Consider the following 21,594-nt stretch of genomic DNA (forward strand, 5'->3'; position numbering starts at 1 on the left):
CAAAGTTCTTGTTGTGGCTTACCATGTCCCATGTGACCTGCCCTCTGATTCATCCTCCTGTGGCCTCATCTTTCCCATCTCTAACCCCCACACTCTGTTCTCTGATTATGCTGAATTTTCAGTTCCTTCACCACAGCACTGTGTCATAGAAATACTTATAATGGAAGTCACAGAGATAACTTAAGAGTTTCATTTTCATTTGTATTTTTCTTGACAACTTACAATTTCTAATAAACACATTAGGCATTTAGCCTAGTGGTTAAGATGTCCATAGTGCCAGTGTTCAGGTCCTGGATCTACTCCCAATTCTAGCTTCCTGCTAATGTGAATCCTGGGAGGCAGCAGGAATGGCTAAAGTAGTTGGGTCCCTGCCACCCACACGGGAGACCTAGATTGAGTTCCTGGCTCCTAGCTTCAGCCTGAACCAGCTCCAGCCATTGCAGGCATCTAATGAATGAGTGAACCAGTGCATGGGAGCTCTCTGTTTCTCTCCTTTCAAATAAACAAATAATTTTTTAAAAAACCAGATAAGCTTAATTTTAATAATTAAGTTTAATTAATCATTATTATTAATACTTTAATACAGTATATATCAAATTTTATTATTTTGCTATGAAATCTATACTAAAAGTTACTGAAATATTTTGTATTCTGTGTCTTATACTAAGTCTAGTGAAATATTTTGCATTCCTTGTGTGTGTGTGTTTGTATGCTGTGTAACTACCACACTTACAGTGCATTTTTAGTTCCGACTAGTTCTCCATAGCCTCATGTGGCTGGTAGCTTCCATATTGAACAGTTCAGCTCTGATACAGGGATACTTGGAAGAAGTTCATTGAGGATTGAAATTAAAAAGCTAAGGGGGTTTTTAGTGCAAAACATTTGAAATGCATGAATTTTCTTAATATGCATTTTTCATTGACTTTTAAAAATATTTATTTGGGAGACAGAGAGAGTCAGAAAGACAAGAGAGCTCCCATCTTCTGTTTCCCTCTTCAAATGCCTAGGAACCCAGCTGCTTAAGCCATCACCACTGTCTCCCAGGGTACACATTAGCAGGAAGCTGGAGTTGCATATCAAACTAAGCACTTGATAAAAGATGCATGCGTCCTATAGCCAGCAGTTTAACTTCTAAGCCAAACGCCCACTCTCATGGACATTTTTTAAAATATGTTTTTTGGGGAGTGGGTGTTGTGGAGCAGTGGGTTAAGCCACCACTTGGGATGCCTGCATCTGATATCAGAGGGCCATTTTGAGTCCTGGCTCCTCTGCTTCACATCCTACTGCCTGCTGATGTATCTGGGAAACGGCAGATGATGCTCAATTACTTTAGTCTCTGCCTTCATGTGAGAGACTCAGATGAAGTTCCTGGACCCTGGCTTCAGCCTGGCCCAACCCTGGTTATTACAGCCATTTGGGAGTGAACCAGTGGGTAGAAGATTTCTTTTTCTGTCTCTCCCTCTCTCTGTCACTCTGCCTTCCAAACAAATAAATCCTTAAAAATTTAATAATATATATATTTAAAGATTTATTTATTCTATTTAAAAGGCAAAGTTACAGAGAGGCAGAGGCCGAGAGAGAGAGAGAGAGAGAGAGAGAGAGAAAGAGAGGTCTTCTATCCGCTGGTTCACTCCCCAGATGGCTGCCACAGCTAGAGCTGCGCCGATCCGAAGCCAGGAGCCAGGAGCTTCTTCTGGGTCTCCCACTGGGGTGCAGGGGCCCAAGGACTTGGGCCATCTTCCATTGCTTTCCCAGACCATTGCAGAGAGCTGGATGGGAAGTGGAGAAGCCAGGACTTGAACCAGTGCCTATATGGGACGCTGGCACTGCAGGCAATGGCTTTACCTGTTATGCCATAGCACCGGCCCAAGAATGTATTTTTAAAATTTCCTTTTTTATTTAAAAGAAAGACATGGAGAGAGAGCTTCCATCAACTGGTTCACTCTCCAAATGCCTGCAGCTAGGATTAGGTCAGGCCATAGGCAGAAGCCTGGAACTTCACCCATGTCTCCTACATGGATGGTAGAATAACAAAATACTTGAGCCATCATTTGCTGCCTTCCAGGATGTACATTAACAGGAAACTGGATTGGAAAGAGAGGAACCAGGACTTGAATTAGGCACTCTGATACAGGATGAGGGTGTCCTGAGCAGTGATCTCACTGCTGTGCCACATGCCACCCCATGAACTTTTTGGATCATGCTGTTTCTCTAGCCCTTCATACCTATTTTTCCTTCTCTCTTACCTAACAAAACACCCTTCCTACAGAAGATGCCTCCACTCTGAATTCCCAAAGAATCCTGTGCCTCTCATAGCAAAACGTCACCATAACTTTATGGTAATTACTTTTAAGTCTTTTACCTACCTTGTTGAACACAGCTTTGTAAGGACAGAGACCTAGCCTACCCTGCTTACCCGTGGCACGAGCCCTGTATATAAGATGCAGAAGAATTCTGCCGCTGGCTCTCTCTCAGGACCTCCTGGTCTGTTCTGCCCTTCAGATATCGTGGACGGAAACCTGAAGTCCATCATGAGGCTGGTCCTCGCTCTGGCAGCTCATTTCAAACCTGGCGCTAGCAGGACAGTGAGCCAAGGGAGGGATTCCAGAGCCCCTCTGCAGAGTCACCAACCACACTGTGCTACTGCCGTGGCCCAGGGAGCAGCTGCTGCTCTGGCCGATGTGTGTCATGACATGTCCCGGTCGGGACGGGACGTCTTTCGATACAGACAGAGGTAAGGGTGGAAATCTGGGCACGGGCACTGATCGCTGTCCTCTGATGTTGCTTCTGTTACATGGTGCAGTGCAGGAGAGGGAACTTCCACCCAGACAGCCCCACATCACAGGAAAGAACGTGGAGAGAAGGCTGGGGAGAGCACTCCAAAAGATGGCCATTTCCTCGGAGTTGTTCATTTTGCAGTTAGCAGAAAACAAATGAATCACATGTGTAACTTTTTGCTCTGGTGCCACACTTTGAATAGAAAGAAGCCTTTGCCACAGTGTGCTTTCTTCCCATGTAGAAGCAATGTTCCGGTTCATCTGGGGGAGGCTCTACCCTGGAATGTATCCAAAGGGCCATAGTGCCCTAGAAAATCAAGGCAGGAAATGATTTGGAGGTTGTGTATCTGCTAAGGGAACGCATGACCTTGAGCTGTTACAAAGATTGGTGAAATTCCTTGTGTTGTGTCTACCTTCCCCACTGCGTTTCAAGTGTCTGATGGCAGAGGTTCGGTGTACTCACCTTCTTGGTCAGAGTGGCAGTCAGTTCTGCTCGAGGGGACCTGCACTGAAGGGCTGACCCCCCACTGTCCTGTGCCTGTGCTCTGTGACTTTAGGAACAGCAGCATGGATGAGGAGATTGAGAACCCATACTGGAGCGTGCGGGCGCTGGTACAGCAGTATGAAGGGCAGCAGAGGTCCCCGTCTGAGTCCAGCTGCTCCAGGTATGGTGGCCTCTTATTCTTTACCACTGCAGTTCTGGCAGAGAGCTAATTCGTGGGCATTCTCAGGGTTCTTGGCTCCAAGAAGCAATACAGCAAGCAGCAAGGCGCCAAACCCCTGTCTCTTTCCTCAGTTTGGTTTTAAAGGGATAGCCTTTAGCACGAACTGCCTTGTGATTTCTTGCTAGCAGGAATAGGGTAGGGGTGCTGGTGAATTTCCCAAATACACACTTTGTGCAGAGTCTCAGTGCCCATGCTTAGCTGTGACCACATGGGGGTGTGTTTGGGCCAGGCCCAGTGGTTGAGATATTTGCATATCGATTGCAGTGTCTAGATAGCCAGTTCCATTGCACTTTGAGTCTGAGTACACGCTAAGTTATGACTTCAGAAGGCTGAATAAAACTCCTTGCAAGAGAGGAAACTGGGCAGCAGTATCTGAGAACATTAGAGTGTTTCCAACTTTGATTTATAAGGCTGGGAACCGTGGCAGATTAGTAGGCATTTGAGTGGGTGAATGTTGTTTGTGACTCCAGCGGAAAGGCTGTCCATATCTCATCAAGCCAAGTGCAGAAACCAAAGCAGGACATTGCTCTAATAAAAACCTGGCCAGTGCTAAGCATGGTGGTAGAAAAAGGTTAGTTTTCTGGCTCTGTAAATCATATTCCCATAAACACATCCCCAAATCACATTAGCTTATTCATTAAGTTCATTTCATTGCTGAATCACATTCATGCTCTAATGACCTTTCCTCTCTTACCTCAACCCAGAGTAGTCTGTTCTATTTAAGTCTAATTGTTCTTTATATATTTTGTATCTTTGTTTTCTTCTTCCTATTTCTTTTCCACATAAAATTCCATCCTATTTTGATGGAACGTATCCTACTTTACCAAGGCCATATAGAATGCTTTCCAGCATTTTAGTTTTCTGGTAGCCTTGCTCAACTTAATTCTTGTATTTAATAGGTGTACTTTTTATTTTTAAAATTTGCATAACATAAAATTAGCCATTAAACATTTTTAAAAAGATTTATTTATTTATTTGAAAGCCAGAGTTACAGAGCAAGAAGGAGAGAGAGAGAGAGAGATCTTCCATCCACTGTTCACTCCTCAAATGGCTGTAATGGCCAGGACTGGTCCAGGCCAGAGCCAGGACCTTCTTCTGCATCTCCATATGGGTATAGGTGCCCAAGTCCCTGGGCCATCTTCTGCTGCTTTCCCAGGAACATTAGCAGAGAGCTGGCTTGGAAAGGGAGCAGCCTGGGCCCTTTATGGGATGCCTACATTGTATGCAGCTTAACCCACTATGCCACAATACCAGCCCTGTATTAAAGATTTTTTAAATTAGATTTTTAAAAGATTTATTTTATTTATCTGAAAGAGTTATGGAGAGAGAGGGAGGAAGGGGGAGGGGGAGGGCGAGGGCGAGGGCGAAGGCAAGGGCGGTGTCTTCCATCCACTGGTTCACTCCCCAAATGGCCACAATGGCTGGAGCTGAGCTGGTCTGGAGCCAGGAGCTTCTTCTGGGTCTCCCATGAAGGTGCAGGGGCTAAAGGACTTAGACCATCCTCTGCTGCTTTCCCAGGTGCATTAGTAGGGAGCTGGATCGGAAGTGGAGCATGTGCCCATATTCCCAGAATGTTGGCACTGAAGGCCAGGGTTTTAACCAGGTGCACCACAGCACTGGCCCCCTTGTATTGAACATTTTAAAGTATCCAGTTCCGTGGCCATCATAATGTTATGCAAGCATCACCTCTATCCAGTTGGGAAATACCTTTGTTACTCCAGAAGGAAATGTGTCCCTGTTACACAATAGGTGTGCTTTTCAGGAGAATCTGAACCATTGCTTCCTTGCTTGCTGCTTAGACTATCACTTGGTACAGAATCAAAGAGTGGCTCATTGTGTATCACTCTCTGAGCCTGCTAGTGCCTGGTGAGTTAGAGAAAGGAAAATAAGACAGTTTGGGCTTCCTTCTGAGAGCACCTGCTCTCTTCCTCCAGGCACTGTGGGGGCGGGGGGTGCTGTGTGACTGTCAGTGAGGGGTCTGCTGGAAACCAGGCTGCTGTGGGCTACCGGTGACAGTTTTCTAGGTGAGGGGTCGCAAGAGACTAGTTTGCATCCCCTTTCCTGTTTTTCACTCTTCGGTTTTGCCATTTCCCTTTCTTGCTGGTTCCTGACTCAGCTCTTGGGGATGCGCTGGCTTTCCCTCCGTGAGGCCCTGGAAAAGAAGGAGGCTTCTCCTGGTTACTGGTAGCGCTGCAGGCTCCCGTGCCGTAGGCACCCTAACCCCCAGTCCACCTGGTGGGCTCTGTGACCCTTGAAGGAGCTGGGAAACCCGGGAGGTGGCTGGCTCAGGATGGGGGAGTGGCCCAGAAGATAGGAAAGATGGCCCGTGGTGTGTCATCCCCTCTCCCTGCTACTCCAGAGACGCCCTGGCGAAGCCCTGCACGCCTGTTGCTCGGTAGACCTCGGGCCAGCCTGTCGCTGATAGCCAGGCGAAATGATCCTTAGTTGGGAAAAAAAAAAAAAAATTTAAAAAAACACAAAAAAACCACAACAGCAGATGAAACGCTGGAGGGGAAGGTGGGAGGAGATGGCGCTCGGCGGGTTTCCCGGGGAGGGCTGCGTCTCCACCCTGCCAGCCTGCCCTCCCGCGGGGGTAGCGGGGCGAGCTCCACTCGGACCAGACCTGCCGCGACTCCGCGGCCGCGAGGGAGGGGCGGCGTTAAAAGCTACGTTTCCGTGCCAGCTTCTCAGCACCGGGACCCCAAAGCCCTCCAGTGATTCCGCCGGCCCGCGGCCCCTCCCCTGCCTGTCCTGGGGCTCGTGGTCACCGCCCCCGCCCGGAGCCGGCCCTGTCCCCGGCCCGCACCCCGACCTCTGCCCAGGGCGGGCGGCCGCGGAGCGCCAGCTTGGGTCCGAGCCCAGCGCTGCCTCGCCGCGTGTGACAGCCTTGAGAGGGTGGGGAGGGGAGGGCGAGAAGGGAGGGACTGGGGAGGCGGTGCAGAGCGGGATCGCCCGCACGCTCGCCGCCGGGGTCCCGACGCGCAGCCCGAGCCTCCGGGAGCCTCTCTCCCGGTGGGAGATGGGCTGAGATGCCTGCGCCCGGGGGGATGCCCGGTGCCGCGCGGCCGCGGAAAGCGAGATGCAGCTGCCATGGACCGGCCGCCTGCGAGGGGAGGCGGCTTCCGCCGAGGCCGGGCTGCGGCAGAGTCTGAGCTGCCGGGACAGCGCGCTTCTCACCCGGGAGCATCCCAGTCTCTGGGGCGAGACGCCTGCCGCTGCCCTGCCTACTTTCTACGGCCATCGGGGCGAGCAGCCCTGCTAGTTGGCCGGCCTGTGGAGTCGTTCTTCCCGTCCCCACCGCGGGGAGACATGCCCGAATTGGGGAACGGTGTGACTCCCCGCCTCCCGCTTCACCCAAGGAAACAGGCTTGCTGAAGCCGGAGCCAGGAGGGGGACCATGGGAGGGACGCAAGTCAAATGGTGAGCAGAAGCCACTTTTGGCTTTGGAGGTGGGGGGCATGGGTGGGAGCAGGGCCAGGACTGGGGGATGCTGTTGGCCAGAGTCCGGCAGTGATGGGTGGGGCGCTTTATTGGGGAGCACAGGCTGCTGGCTTGGGGTTGTCCCTATAAAATAAGGTGGGTTTAGGAAGCGGCAGCCAGCCTGGGGGAAGAAGTGTCCCTTTACTCTTGGGTGTCTCTGGTGAGGGTGGGCCCTTTGGGAGGAGACAGGACTCTTATTGACCGTTATCAATTTAAAAAACTGATTAGCGTCCAATTTGGAAGTGTCTCTGCTGGGGAATTGCTTGCCTCCTAAGTTAAGATTGGAGAGATGTCAAATGTCTGTGAATTAAGAAGGGTATCAGTCATTCTCTGACCTCCGAAAGGATTATGATGGCAAGTGGGGGCGCTATTTGTTTATAAACTAGGACTTTATTTAAGCGAATCAGAGAGGAGCTTAAGTCATATAATTAATTGGCATTAAAATACTTCTCTGTGACCCGAGGTAGAGGATTTAATGTGCCTTCCTCATCTGTAAGGTGCTTAGGAAGACGACAGGATGCCTACCTTGACCTGTGCTTCAGGATTTTCCTCCCTCCAGTCCTTAACCTTTTGGCTTGGCCACCTAGTTTCAGGGTCTTACCTCTCTGTGGTCTCACCCTGGCAGCCTCTATTCGAGAAAAAGAAATGTTGTTTTCCTTCAGCTGCTCTGCCACTCCCCTAACGGGGTTGGGTAGCCAGACAGCCGCCTCCTTCTGCCCTTATATGGGAGACAACCCTTAGGAGGGAGAAGGTGGGACTGAGCATGCGTCTGTGCTTTTAGGAAAGCAGTTTCCAGCATCCTAGGTTTGCACTGTGCACCCCCTTTGTCTCACACATACCCACTGTGGTCCAGCCAAATGCAGGCAGTGGAACATGTCAACCATAGCACCTCGTCAGCTGAGAAAGTGTTGTTTTCTTATTTCTCAGAGGAGCAAGCTGTTGCAGGCTTCTTTCTGCTCTTGGATTACCCAGAAGGTAAATGCTGAGGCCTGAGCAGTCATAAATCTACTGTCCTTATAAAAGCCCTTAGATGGGGGCTTCCCAGCAGCTAATTGGTGTTGGTTCGGATGTCAGATTGCTTAGGTGGTAAAGGATAGCTAAGAGAGTTCTAGGAAGTGCTGAGGGAGTTCTAGAAAGCAGTCACAATTCCTGAATACGCTTGCTCCTCAGCCCTCTTGCCTGTTTGGGTGGTAGGTCTATAGATATGGTTTTCAGCAACTGTCTTTAGTTTGAAGTAGCTCAACACTTTCAAATGTTCTCTGTGGTTCTGAGCAGGAAGAGACTATATCCCCGCCTGAGGTCATTCCCACCAAGGCTCTTAAACCCTGGATGTCCAAGAGGATGAGATGTTAGCCCTCAGGCTCTTCACAGCTCTTGAAATCTCTGGCTACCTCCAGTCGTGCTCTTGGTTTTTTGCTGGTTTCCAGGAAGATGCAATGTTAACTCCTGATCGTGGTTGTGAGGATTAGCCTGGGAGACTTCAGGGGCACATTAAGTGGGTCAGTGAACCCTAGACACTTTCACTGTTGTCTGGGTGATAGATTTGGAAAGAATTCCTGAGAGGGGGCTGGGCTTGCAGACCCCTAAGCCCCTGAGATTGTTTCAGTGCTGATGTTCTCGAGGTGCAGCTCAGAGAGAAATGGCCCCTCTCCCTCCTTTATCTCCAGCGCGTGGAAGCATCAGCCTCACTCACATTCCCTTCTCGTAGATTTGCTGTTCTGGGGATTTAGCATTCCACTTCCCTTGAGTATCAGAAGAGTTTGTTCCAAGGCCAGTAGTTATATTGGAACTTAAGAAGTATTGAGAGGTTTCTGATGACAGTTTGAAAATACAGCAGAAGTTTAAGTAACTCTTTGACTGGAGTATATCCAGTAAGCTTTTATTCCCCATGCCCCCAGCAGATTTTCCACTTTGACACATTACCCTTCCGATCTTACTGTAGCTGAATCGTTGATATATCCCTGTACCTCTGACCAGTCTGGCAGCATATATACTCTGGCAATTTCTACCCCTGGACCTCCCACAAGATACCCCCAAGCCTGTCCCTTGATTTGGGATGAACGCAGAGCTAATCTGCTATGATCTCTTGCTGGTATTGTTTGTGTGATATATGTATATTGGAAATAGAATTTCCTTTCAGTTCTGAAAACTACTAAGACACACTGGCAGCAGACTCTGACAGAGCCAGGAGATGCTTTGGTGGTAGTGGTGGGAGGTAAATAAAACAAAAGGAAACCTATGGTTCTTGAAATGCTGGATTACTCATCCTTCTGATAATTCGCTTATCCATCGATTAGGTGTAAAGGCAGCCTTGTAAAACAGACTTCCTGGACCAGGCTATTCATTCATTCAACGAGTTCATCATTCAGCAGATAGTTGTTCTTACTGTGGGCTAGGTACTGTGTCGGGCATTAGGAGTAAGATGAACAAGAGCATGTCTCTGGGATAAATTATGGAAGTTGCCTTCTAAACAATTGTTGGTAATAATTAATTCTCTTCCTTTTTCTTTGATCACAGCCTGACTTCACCCAGTCCTATCCACAGTGCAAAGAGTGAATCCGTTATAACTCAGTCGGAAAAGGCAGATTTTGTGATTATTCCCCCTGAAGGAATAGAGAACAGAACAGGTACTGTCTCTCTGGCTCAAGAAACAGCTCTCAGGTTGAAGAGTATGGAGGAGCCCATAAGCTCCTTGGCCTTCTCTCTTCCCGTGGTCTCTACCTACAGGCTTGGCTCAAGGGCTCTAACACTTCTAAGTCAATTAATGTGGTTCTCCTCTTGCAGAATGTCATTTCTTATGTCCTAGCTATCAGAAAACTTGTGGTAGCATAGATGGGCCTTTCCTCAGCTGGCTGCATATGAATTAGGAAGTAATTTGGGGACACTTAAGAAGCCTTACTCAACTAAACAAATTTTTTATATTTATTTATTTATTTGAAAAGCAGAGTTACTGAGAAAGAGGGAGAAAGAGAGAGAGAGAAAGAGAGAGAGGGAGAGAGAGATTATGCATCCACTGGTTCACTCTCCAAATGGCTGCAACAGCTGGGGCTGAGCTAGGCTTGAAGCCCAGGAGCCTGGAACTTCATCCGGGTCTCCCATGTCAAGAATATTTGGGCCGTCTTCCACTGCTTTCCCAGGTGCATTAGCAGGGAGCTGGATTGGAAGTGGAGCAACTGGAACTTCAGCCTGTGTTCATATGGGATGTTGGTGTTACATGTGGTGACTTAACCCACTGCCCCACAACACCAGCCCCTCAACTAAACAATTTTTAGTATTCCTATTATATACAAATAATGTCAATACTTTCCTCACTTAGATTTGGAATATACAGTATGAAATGTGATATTTATGAGAACATACAGAGAGCAGGTCCACATCTGGCTTGGTTGAGGGTTGTAGAAAGAACCACAAAGAGCTTCCATTGTTTGGACTTATTCCTCTGTCTCAATTGCTTTCCCTTTTCTTACCTAAACATAGAAAGTAGCATGGGAGAAGCAAAGCATGAGATTGAGATAGAATTTTATTCAGTCATAGGGTAGTAATGCAAGTAACACCCTCCAAAGGAAAACTGGAATTAAATCCTTCCGTACTGTGCTCCCCCGAAAGCCCTGGCATTAGTCCCAAAGAGTCTGAAACTCCTGGAGTCTGGGGAGGGAGAGGGAACATGTGTTCTCTCAGCCAGGCGCCACTGGGCCCACGTATTTTACCTCATTTTTGTACTTCTCTGAAGAAACTTGTTGAAAGACTTTTAACCCTTCTGTATTCCATAATACAGTTTCAATGGCTGTGCATACAATTAGACAGGATAAAGTAGAGGAGGAAACTAGAGTTAAGAGACCTTCAAGACGGGAAAATGAGACAAAACCAGGGAGAGAGATTTAGCACTCTGTGTAAGTGTACTTTTACTAGCTTGTTTCCTGTGTGACTCACCCAGTGCTATATTTGAAAGAGGTTCAGTTATGACTGAATAGTCAAAGAAATATTGAATCAAGGTCTCCCCTCTAACGCTCTAGAGTAACCAAGAGGAATTTTGTTTTCATTGCATTTGACAGCTCATCTCCTGGCAAAATCAGCCTCTGGAAATGCCTGTTTTAGGGAATTAGGAGTAAAATCTATATATTCCATACCAAGACTCCATCAGCGAGTTTTACTGCTTCTTAAGGATTTTAAAGAGGCTAAATTTCCCCCCACAAAGTACTGTGTCTGGGAGGCTGGAGCCAATTCTTTATGCGTCACAACCCCACCTGGTGGAAAGTCCAGGTTGTGCTGTGAGGACAGGTTCAGAAGGCAGTTGTCCCAAACCTGTGAACGCTTTCTGCCGGAAATCAGTTTTCTTCAACATGAACTGTGCTGCTTGCTCCTTTCATTTTGTAGAAGAAAGAGATTCTCCATTATCCCGAGACTGGAGGCCAGGGAGTCCTGGAACCTATCTGGAGACCTCATGGGAAGAACAGCTGTTGGAACAACAAGAACATTTAGAAAAGGAAATGGAAGAAGCAAAGAAAATGATATCAGGACTACAGGTAGCTCTTGCCCTCGTAGTTTGTCCTGGGTGCACCTCTCGGTTGTTATCAACTGAAAGTGAACTGATTTTAGTTTTACGTGAGGTCAGAGTGGAAAGGAAAGTTCAGATGGAGGAATTAGGACCCAAAGAGCGAAATTCCTTGTGTGAGCACTTTAAATGGACTTGTAGAATGTTGTTTGTAGCACAGCTGTTAGGATTTTCCCAAGCCCAGGAGTCACTACTGATCCCTCCCAAACCCTGGTTCTGACTCTGCTTTACAGGTGGGTTTGTCTCTTTTACCCGGTTACAGACCTGCAGTTGCAGCTGTTGCAAAGAATTGCCCTGTAAATAGTTAGAATTCTCCAGCGGAAGGGTGTAAGAGCCGGAAGAGCTGCCAGGTTTCCATTTTCCATTAGTCGAGCTAAAGGATTTCATCACTCCTGTTGCATTTGCAAGTGGATGCCAGGGCTTAATGATCAGGTAGAAGAGGTTTTCCTTGAGCAAAAAAGCCTTTCAGTTTTTCCTGTACCTGCAGTGTCAGCTCAGCAAACGTCCCCCAGAGACTGACTGACCCACTTGACATAGCTCCCACCTGCATGGTCTCCTCTGTCCTCTCTCTGCATATCTGTCTGTGTTTGGGGGAGGCCTTGTAGTGTGCTGATGACCCTGAAATTGCCTAGGAATATTCCTTTCTGTTTGTGCTGGGAACCGTACTGCTTCTGAATTGTGAAATATTTATGGATAGGTAAACAAAGCCCACATTATGTGTGTGGCTCTGACAGCCGGCAGGCGGTGGAGGGTGTGCTCCCAAGCCAGCCAGCAACAGGGTGGGGACACAAAGGGTTCCAGGAGAGAAAAGGAGATTGGTGCTGCAGTAGAACAATTTGCATAATGTATACCCCAGGAACTGGGAAGGGCTGGGGCAGTGTTGATTGCTGAAATAATCCCAAAGAAAGTTGTTGGTTTTTCCCCATGTATTCTGTATTTTAAGAATGGCTGGCTTTCAGATCCCTTTTCTGCCATTTCTTTAAAGAGTACCTTAAGGGGATGTTTTTGTTGGTCTGTGTTTTAATAGAAGGTATTCCTGTAGAACATTGGGATTATACCCAGCCCAGGTTTTTCCACAATAATTTGCATTATGGAAACATAGTTATCCATCAGTTTGGCTCTCAATTTGGTTTACATTTCTTATTCTGGAAGAAATTCGATGACAATTAGATAGAAAAAGAAGAGAGTTGACGGGCAGAAAGTCAGCATCTTAATATTCACTGCCAACAGAGGAGTTTTAATTCACAGCCACATGATCACAATGAGAATTCAGTTCCATTGTAGAATACAAAAGGGCTCACAGCATCCACTGGGCTTCTTAACTCTTTCAGTGATGAACAAGTTGCATGCTGAGCCACAGCTAGGATTTCTGACTTATTAGTGTGCCTTAGTTAGAGGCTATTGAGCGATTTGACATTCGAGTTGATGTTTCTCTAATGTTGCTCTCCCTTAGCTCCCTACAGCCCACTGGCTTCTTACCCATGACTGTGCCTTCCACCATGACTCCAGGGGCTAACCAAATTCACTTGCTTTATTAAAATTTTCTTATTGCTATTTGGTAGGTAAACCATTGTCTGGATTTTTAAAAGTTCATTTTGATGAATTTGTGTTATATTTATTGAAACAGGACTTACCCTGGACAACTCTTTGAGGGACAATTGTGATATCAAATAGAGACTATTTTTCATTCTTTCACAGAACTAATAAAGTCTTGTGATACCTACCTACCCACAGGGGAAGACCCAAAGGATTTTTTGTTTATTTATTTTCATGTACTTGAAAGTGGAGTGACAGAAACAGAGAAAGATACAGAGAGATAGTACCAGTGCTGTGGTGCAGTGGGTTAAGCTGTTGCCTTTGAAACTGGCATCCCATATTGGAGTGCCATTTTGAGTACTAGCTTCTTTACCTCTGATCTAGCTCCCTGCTAATGTGCCTGGGAAAGTAACAGATGATGGTCCAAGTACTTGGGCCCCTGCCATCCATGTGGGAGGCCTGGGTAGAGTAATAGGCTCCTGGCTTCAGCCTGGCCCAGTCCCATCAGTTGTGGCCATTTAGGGGAGTGAACCAGAGTATGGAAGATTCCCTCTCTCTCTCTTTCTCTCTCTCTTCACCTTTCAAATAAATAAATCTTATAGAAAAGAGAGAGGTTTTTCCATACTCTGGTTCATTCTCTAAATGCCCACAACAGCCAGGGCTGGGCCCAGCCAAAGCCAGGAGCCTGGGGCTCAATTTGGATCTCCTATCTGTGTGACAGGGGCCCAAGTACCACAGCCATCACCTGCTGCCTCTCAAGGTTTACATTATCAGGAAGCTGAATCAGAAGCAGAAGCAAGACCTGATCCCAGGTACTGTGGTATGGGATGTGAGCATCTCTGGTGGTGGCTTAACCCAGTGTGCTACAACATCTACTCCAGATATAAGTTTTGTGAACCTTGAAGTACTCGTATGTGATCTGGGAGGCCTTCTTTAAGAGTAAGATTACAAAAGTATGAGTATAATATTAGGTGTAAGGTCTTGAGAGGGGCAGTGCAGTAAGGGCCTGGACTTGAACTTCCTTGGCTTCAGGGTAAATCTGCCTCCCTGTTCTACCCACTAATGGCCTAATAAAAACAGAGCTTGGTGTGAGGAGTTGAAATGAATGAGGACATCTTTGTGCAAATGTTTTCCTTCTTGTTCTATCCAAGTTGCCTTAGGGAGTAAAAATGAAGAATTATTAAAACAAAAATCAGACAAACCAAAGTCAGTCCTCTAAATGCATTCTAGATAATTCTCCATCATAGACTTTTCTAAGCCAGGATAATTCTGCACTGCTTTTAGATTACATTCCATCTGGTAAAATGTAGTGCGAGCCACTCCAGTTTGAAATGTGTCTGTTATTTCTGAAGGGAAGGTTTGTTTGTTTTCCTCTGAGGCCAAGAAGTCTTAGAGCAGTGGATTCCTGTGTATCCAGTGAGATGAAAGAGGCCTAGAGTGTGGGCCTGGCACAAGGAGCCAGTTCCAAGGGGAACAACTAGAAGTATTTCAGGAGCAAAAATTACCAAGGAAATTTCTAAAGGAAGCCAGGTTGAGCTTTCAGTTCTGGTAAGCTTAGCAGGCCAACTCTGCCTAAGTCATCTGATGGGGAGTTAAGTTTCTTTCTGCCTTTGTGGTTATTCAGGCCTTACTACTCAATGGATCCTTACCTGAAGATGAACAGGAGAGGCCCTTGGCCCTCTGTGAACCAGGAGTCAACCCCGAGGAACAGCTGGTGAGAGCTCCATCATCGGTGACTGGGCACTACTTCTGGTTATTGTATTTGATGTATTTTTAGCATTTGATCTGCTGACCCTGTCTTCTTCTTCTTCTTTTTAAAAGATTTATTTATTTATTTGAAAGGCGGAGTTACAGAGAGACAGAGGCAGAGAGAGAGAGAGAAAGAGAGAGAGAGATTTTCCATCCACTGATTTACTCCCCAATTGGCCACCATGGGTAGAGCTGTGCAGATCTGAAGCCAGGAGCTAGGAGCGTCTTCCAGGTCTCCCACATGGGTGCAGTGGCCCAAGCACTTGGGCCATCTTCTACTGCTTTCCCAGGCCATAGCTGAGAGCTGGATTGGAAGTGCAGCAGCTGAGTCTCGAACTGGTACCTACTGGGATGCCGGCACTGCAGGCAGCGGCTTTACTGGCTATGCCACAGCGCTGGCCCCTGACCCTGCCTTCTTGAAATGTATTTTTCCTTGACTCCCATGCTTTGTTTTCCTCCTGCACTTTTTTTCTTAATTTTTATTTTTAAAAAAATTATTTACTTGTTGAAAGACAGAGTCACAGAGAGGCAGAGAGAGAGAAGTCTTTCATCCCCTTGTTCACTCCCCAAATAACCACAACAGCCAGAGTGGGGCCAATCTGAAGCCAGGAGTTAGGAGCTTCTTCCAGGTCTCTCATGTGGGTGCAGGGGCCCAAGGACTTAGACCACCTTCTGCTACTTTCCCAGGTGCATTAGCAGGGAGATGGATCAGAAGTGGAGCAGGGGGAACTTGAACTGGCGTCCATAGGGGATGCTGCACGGCATGTAGCCTGTGGTGGCTTTACTGGCTAAGCCACAATGCCTCCCCCACCTCCTACACTTTTGACTGCTCTTTCTTTCGTCATTCATTCAGTCACCAAATATTTGTTGAGTGCCAACTATGGGTAGCCTGTTTGAAAGTGCTGGAGATATGGTAGTGAGAAATCAGACCTATCCTTGTAGAGTTTCATTCAGGTCTCCTTTGAAGCTTCTCTTTGTGCCAGTAGTTTCACTGTTGGTGCCCCTGGGTGTTCTTCTCTGGACTCTCACATGTTTTACATGCTCACTGGGTCACTGGGGCAGTATTATTTGCCTCCATGGCATCACTCTCTTCCCACCTGCTTCTCATTTATGTATTTCCAGCTCAGTGCTCTCCAAGAAATTCAAGATTTTATGCAACTTACACAACTTCCTACTGCTCATCTCCACTTGTATGTCCATAAACTCAATTTCAGTCAGTCCTCATTTTAAAGCTTTTTTATAGTCCATTAAACCACCAAAGCTACTTGTCCCTTTGGATATCTGTTTCAAATCTGTGTATCCAAATGCCCCAAACAGAAATCTGGATACCATCCTTGAACCTTTTTTTTTTTTTTTAAAGACATATTTATAAAGTAGAGTGACAGAGAAAGAGAGGTAGAGACAGAAATCTTCCATCCTCTAGTTCATTCTCTAAATGGCCTCAACAGCCAGTGCTGGGCCAGACCAAGGCCAGAAACTGGAACTCCATTCTGGGCTTCCACATGGGTGTCAGGGGCCCCAGTGCTTGGGCCATCTTCTGCTGCCTTCACAGGTGCATTAGCAGGAAGCCAGATCAGAAGTGGAGCAGCCTGGACTCAAACTGGCACTCCAGTATGGGATGCTGGCTCTGCAAGCGGTGACTTAACCCACTGTGCCTCAATGCCAGCCCCTCCTTGAATCTTTTTTGATCCTTTGCTATATATCCAGTCAGTAAATTTTAACAATTTACACTTTTAATATCTTCATCTGATTTTTTCCAATCTCACAAGCCACTTTGTTAATTCAGGCCTTCATCTGGTATTCTAGGGCCTTCTAACTGAATTTTTCTCATTTCTTTCCTGTCTTCCTCTGATTCATTTTCTATAATACAGCAAGAATAATTTACTTTTGTTATTCTAACAAAATACCTGGATCAGCTAACTTCTAATGAGGAAAGGTTATTTAATTCACAGTTTTAGAGATTCAAAGTCCAAGTGTCACGGCTGCGGGCTTTGGCTCTGGGGAGGGGCCTATGACATGTGACAAGGCATGTTTACAGGAAAGGTGGCATGGCAAGCTAGGGAGCAGAGAGTGGTGAGCCTAAACTCAAGCCATTATAACCTTCCTATAGGAACTCAAAAGGCCACTTAAGAACTACCTTCTGAGGCACTCACACAGTGACATAAGGACCTCCCACTAGGCCCTACCTCCTAAAGATTCCCCCTACCATGGGGACCAAGCCTTTAACGCGTGGGCCTCTGGGAGACATTCAGCATACAAACAATAGCATTACCTCATAGGCGGGCTTAATTTTGTCACCTGTCTACATGAAACTTCTTTGGTTCCCTATTGCCCTCACTTGCCCTTAGTGATCTGGCTCCTGCTTTCCTCTCCAACTTCATTTCTTGCCATTTTGTCTTCTTCATACCCCACCTCTGCATTCGACCACACACACATAAATTCTGAGCTTTATCCATATTGATCTACCTGCTGCACTCTGGGCACATGCTTCCATCAGAGGGCAGGACTTGTTTGCTATTCCTCTATGTGTCTAGGAGGTGCTCAATAAATATTTGTTGACTGGATGGCCTCTGAGCTTCACAGCATATGAGCATAAACATTTATTTTGTCTTTATTCAGATCATAATCCAAAGTCGACTGGATCAGAGTATGGAGGAAAATCAGGACCTAAAGGTATGTTAGAACATGTATATTTTTGGCTTTCAGAAAAATTATGGGAATGTTACAGACTATACTCAGGATAGTAACAGGGGAGAGAAAGGAATTGCCATGTTGGCTGTATCTGTCCTTATTATGTCCTTAACTTGAGAGAGAGAGATGCAGCCCAAATATGTCGAAGAGGTAACACCTTTCTAATTTTGGTGGTAATAGATATCTATATCATTGTTGATTATACCTTTCTATATGTGTGGAACATTTCCTATTATTAACTAAAATATTAATTAATATTAACTAAAAGAAGAAAAGTGCATCCAATGTAAGTGTGGTCTTTTTGATGACTACTTTCTGTTTTCCAGAATCCTTAAAGAGCAGTGCTTCTTCTTTTTATTTATTATCCCAGGCCTGAATTCTTTTTTTTTTTTTTTTTTTTGACAGGCAGAGTGGACAGTGAGAGAGAGAGATAGAGAGAAAGGTCTTCCTTTGCCATTGGTTCACCCTCCAATGGTCACCGTGGTAGGCGTGCTGCTGCCGGCGCACCGCGCTGATCCGATGGCAGGAGCCAGGTGCTTCTCCTGGTCTCCCATGGGGTGCAGGGCCCAAGAACTTGGGCCATCCTCCACTGCACTCCCTGGCCACAGCAGAGAGCTGGCCTGGAAGAGGGGCAACCGGGACAGGATCGGTGCCCCGACCGGGACTAGAACCCGGTGTGCCGGCGCCGCAAGGTGGAGGATTAGCCTATTGAGCCGCGGCGCTGGCCCCAGGCCTGAATTCTTAACAGAGTAACTCTTGAGCCTCTCTGGAAACATTAAGAATCCCGTTTTAGATATGTTAATGCAATTGGAAAAGAGAATAGGGGCTGGGTTCTGGTTGTGCTTCTTCTAAAATCTGTTTCCTAGTGATAATAATATACCTGTATTTAATCTATTTTAAGGGAAGGTTAATGATGTGGCACTTAATTATTAGATCAAATGTGCTTTTATTCGGACTGCAGAGAGTACCTCCTTAGAGCATCAGAAGCACTGCGACTCTGCTGACCATCAAGAAGTGGGATAGCTATGCTGTCATTGGAGCAGTCACATTTAGTTATGCTCATATATTTGAGTGACAGGGGTTTAGATGATTATGATTGGATTTTCCTGTTCGTGGGGACTGCTGACTGTGGCGAGCCTGTAGGAATCTATAGGTGTTCTTCCTTGGGGAGACTCTTCTCTGCCTGAGCAGGGAGACCAGGGTGCCACCGAGAACCGTGGGCTGGGTCCTGGTGTTGTTCCTACCAGTCAGCCTCTATTGGTTACTGAGTCACCCCTCAGTAGAGGGTTAATTTTTCATGGAATGGTCAACTGGATTTTGTCTTCTGGCTGACAGAGTGAGGTAATGCTTCTGAAGCAACCCAGATGCCTCCATCTGATCTAACTATATTTGGTTTGCAGAAGGAGCTGCTGAAGTGCAAACAGGAAGCCAGAAACTTGCAGGGGATCAAGGTAAAAAGGAGACACCTAATTCTTTAAATAAAGACTGAAAGGTAATCTGTTTGTGAGGGATGAGAGCTGAGCAGGATAGTTGGGATTTGCTAGGGGCCTTTAACAGGCCCTGTGCCACTGGTAAAGAAAGGATGTTGTGAGTGGGAAGTAACACGTGTTGACCCCTGTACCTTTGTTTGGCTGGGCTTATTTCTGGTAGTTATATATCAAGATGCTGCTACTTCCCTCTGTGGCCCTCGATTGTGTCTGTATGTAAAATATCCTCTTCAATTTGAAAGAGTATCCTTTTAAAAGAGATTGTAATTTATTTAATTTTTAAATAACATCCAAGTGGATAAATGTATAAAAGGGTAAACAGTGAATGAAAGCTGCCTGCCAGCCGTGTCCCCCAGTCACCCATTCTCTTTCCAGGAGGCAGCTTATCAGTTACAAGCAAGTATGTACGCATATCATCTCCCACATTTTTTTAAAAAAGATTTATTTATTTGAAAGGCAGAGTTAGAGAAGGTACAGACAAGGAGAGAGAGAGGTCTTCCATCCACTGGTTCACTCCCCAGATGACCGCAACGGCCGAAGCTGTGCCAATCTGAAGCCAGGAGCCAGGAGCTTCTTCCAGGTCACCCACGTGGATGCAGGAGTCCAAGCACTTGGGCCATCTTCTACTGCTTTCCCAGGCCATAGCCGAAAGCTGGGTCAGAAGGGGAGCAGCTGGGACTCAAACCGGCGCCCATAGGGGATGCCGGCACTGCAGGCGGTGGCTTTACCTGCTATGCCACAGCGCCGGCCCCCTCCCCCATATATATATATATATATATATTTTTTTTTTTTTTTTGACAGGCAGAGTGGACGGTGAGAGAGAGAGACAGAGAGAAAAGTCTTCCTTTCCCGTTGGTTCACCCCCCAATGGCCGCCGCGGCCGGCGCACCGCGCTGATCCGAAGCCAGAATCTAGGTGCTTTTCCTGGTCTCCCATGCGGGTGTAGGGCCCAAGCACTTGGCCCATCCTCCACTGCCCTCGCGGGCCAGAGCAGAGAGCTGGACTGGAAGAGGAGCAACCGGGACAGAATCTGGCGCCCTGACCGCAACAGAACCCAGTGTGCTGGCACCTCATTCAGAGGATTAGCCTAGTGAGCCGTGGCGCTGGCCCCTCCCTCACATTTTTACCCACATTATAATATACCGTACAAACAGCCTGACAACTGGTTCTTCTTCTTTTTTTTTTTTTTTCCATTTAGCAATGTATCTTAGAGGTCATTCTATTTCAATATATGCTGACCTTCCCAGTGTTTCTATGGCTGTACAGTGTTTTAGTATGTATCTGTATGATCATTTATTTACTCAGTCTACTATTGATAGTATTTTGGATTATTTCTACTCTTTTGCTGATACAACAGTGAGCTAACTAATGAACTTGAATATATTTGATTTCCCTCAAGTAGGAGTACTTGTATATCTGCTGAATAAATACCTAGAAGTAGAAAAGATGTTCTTTTTTATTTTAACGATTTATTTATTTAAAGGCATAGTGACAGGGCCTGGCATTGTGGTGTAGTGGTATAAGCCACCACCCATGATACTGGCATCCCATATGGACGCTGGTTCTAGACTCAGCTGCTCTACTTCTGATCCAGCTCCCTGCTAACAGTCCTGGGAAGGCAGTGGAAGATGGCCCAAAGACTTGAGCCCCTGTCACCCACATGGGAGACTTGGATGAAGCTCCTGGCTCCTGGCTTTGACCTGGCTCAGCCTTGGCCATTGCAGCCATTTGGGGAGTGAACCAGCAGATGGAAAATCTGTGTGTGTGTGTGTGTGTGTGTCTCCCTCTCTCACTTTGCCTTTCAAATAAATAAATCTTTAAAAAGCAGAGTGGTGGAGTGCAGGGGGAGTTAAGGGAGAGAATCCACTGGTCCACTCCCCAAAAGACCTCAACAGCCAGGTCTGGCCAGTTTGAAGCCAGGAACTCCATCTGGGTCTCCCACACAAGTGGCAGGGGCCAAAGCACTTGGGCCATCTCCTGCTGCCTTCTCAGGCACATTACCAGGGAGCTGGATGGAAGCAAGGCAGCTAGAACTTGAGCTGACACTCCCATGTGGGATGTTGTCCTTGCAAGCGGCAGTTCACCTGCTGTGCCACAGTGCCAGCCCCAAGGTTGCTTTTAATGTGCTGCTTTCCCCTAAAGTGTAACTGACTTGGACTAGCCTACAGTGTAACTATAGCACTTTCCAAAGTATATTCTGAGCCTAAGAGCTTTGAAACTTTTCAAAAAGCAGATAAACTCTGTGGTCAAATAAATTTGAGAAATGCCCTACAGGCTTGAAGACTCACTGTTAAAGAATGATTAAAGGAGATCTGTCATAAGGACGTTTGCCTAAAAAGTTTAGAATTATTAACCACAGAGGCCTTTTCTTCCATGAAACTCATCAGCATCCCTTGAAGCACTCTTTGGGAACCATTTCTCCAGACCATAGATGCCAGGAACCTCTTACACTATATTTGCCTTATACTGTTATGCCAAACTGCACAATTAAGAATGGGCTTCAGGAGTGGGCATTGTGGCACAGTGAGTTAAACTTATGCTTGCAATGGCCATATCCTGTATTAGGGCACCAGCACGAGCAAGTCCCATCTCCTCTG

The 21,594-nt window shown here is 46.6% G+C and overlaps 1 protein-coding gene across 6 annotated transcripts in view; it reads left to right on the forward strand.

Annotated features, from left to right (window-relative positions):
* DIXDC1 (DIX domain containing 1) overlaps positions 1–21,594 on the forward strand; it is an 89,400-nt gene that overhangs the window by 43,995 nt on the left and 23,811 nt on the right. For 5 of the 6 annotated variants that reach the window (XM_062197001.1, XM_062197005.1, XM_062197002.1 and 2 more), the window contains 7 exons: positions 2,503–2,734; positions 3,335–3,442; positions 9,500–9,609; positions 11,357–11,505; positions 14,695–14,784; positions 17,439–17,492; positions 18,911–18,961. In XM_062197001.1, coding sequence (XP_062052985.1) covers positions 2,503–2,734; positions 3,335–3,442; positions 9,500–9,609; positions 11,357–11,505; positions 14,695–14,784; positions 17,439–17,492; positions 18,911–18,961 — 794 coding nt within the window. Of the gene's footprint in view, positions 1–2,502; positions 2,735–3,334; positions 3,443–6,453; positions 6,923–9,499; positions 9,610–11,356; positions 11,506–14,694; positions 14,785–17,438; positions 17,493–18,910; positions 18,962–21,594 lie in introns of those variants that run through there. The other variant, XM_062197006.1, reaches the window with a different exon arrangement.

The sequence above is a fragment of the Lepus europaeus genome, chromosome 7 (genome assembly GCF_033115175.1).
Source record: "Lepus europaeus isolate LE1 chromosome 7, mLepTim1.pri, whole genome shotgun sequence".
Taxonomy (NCBI): domain Eukaryota; kingdom Metazoa; phylum Chordata; class Mammalia; order Lagomorpha; family Leporidae; genus Lepus; species Lepus europaeus.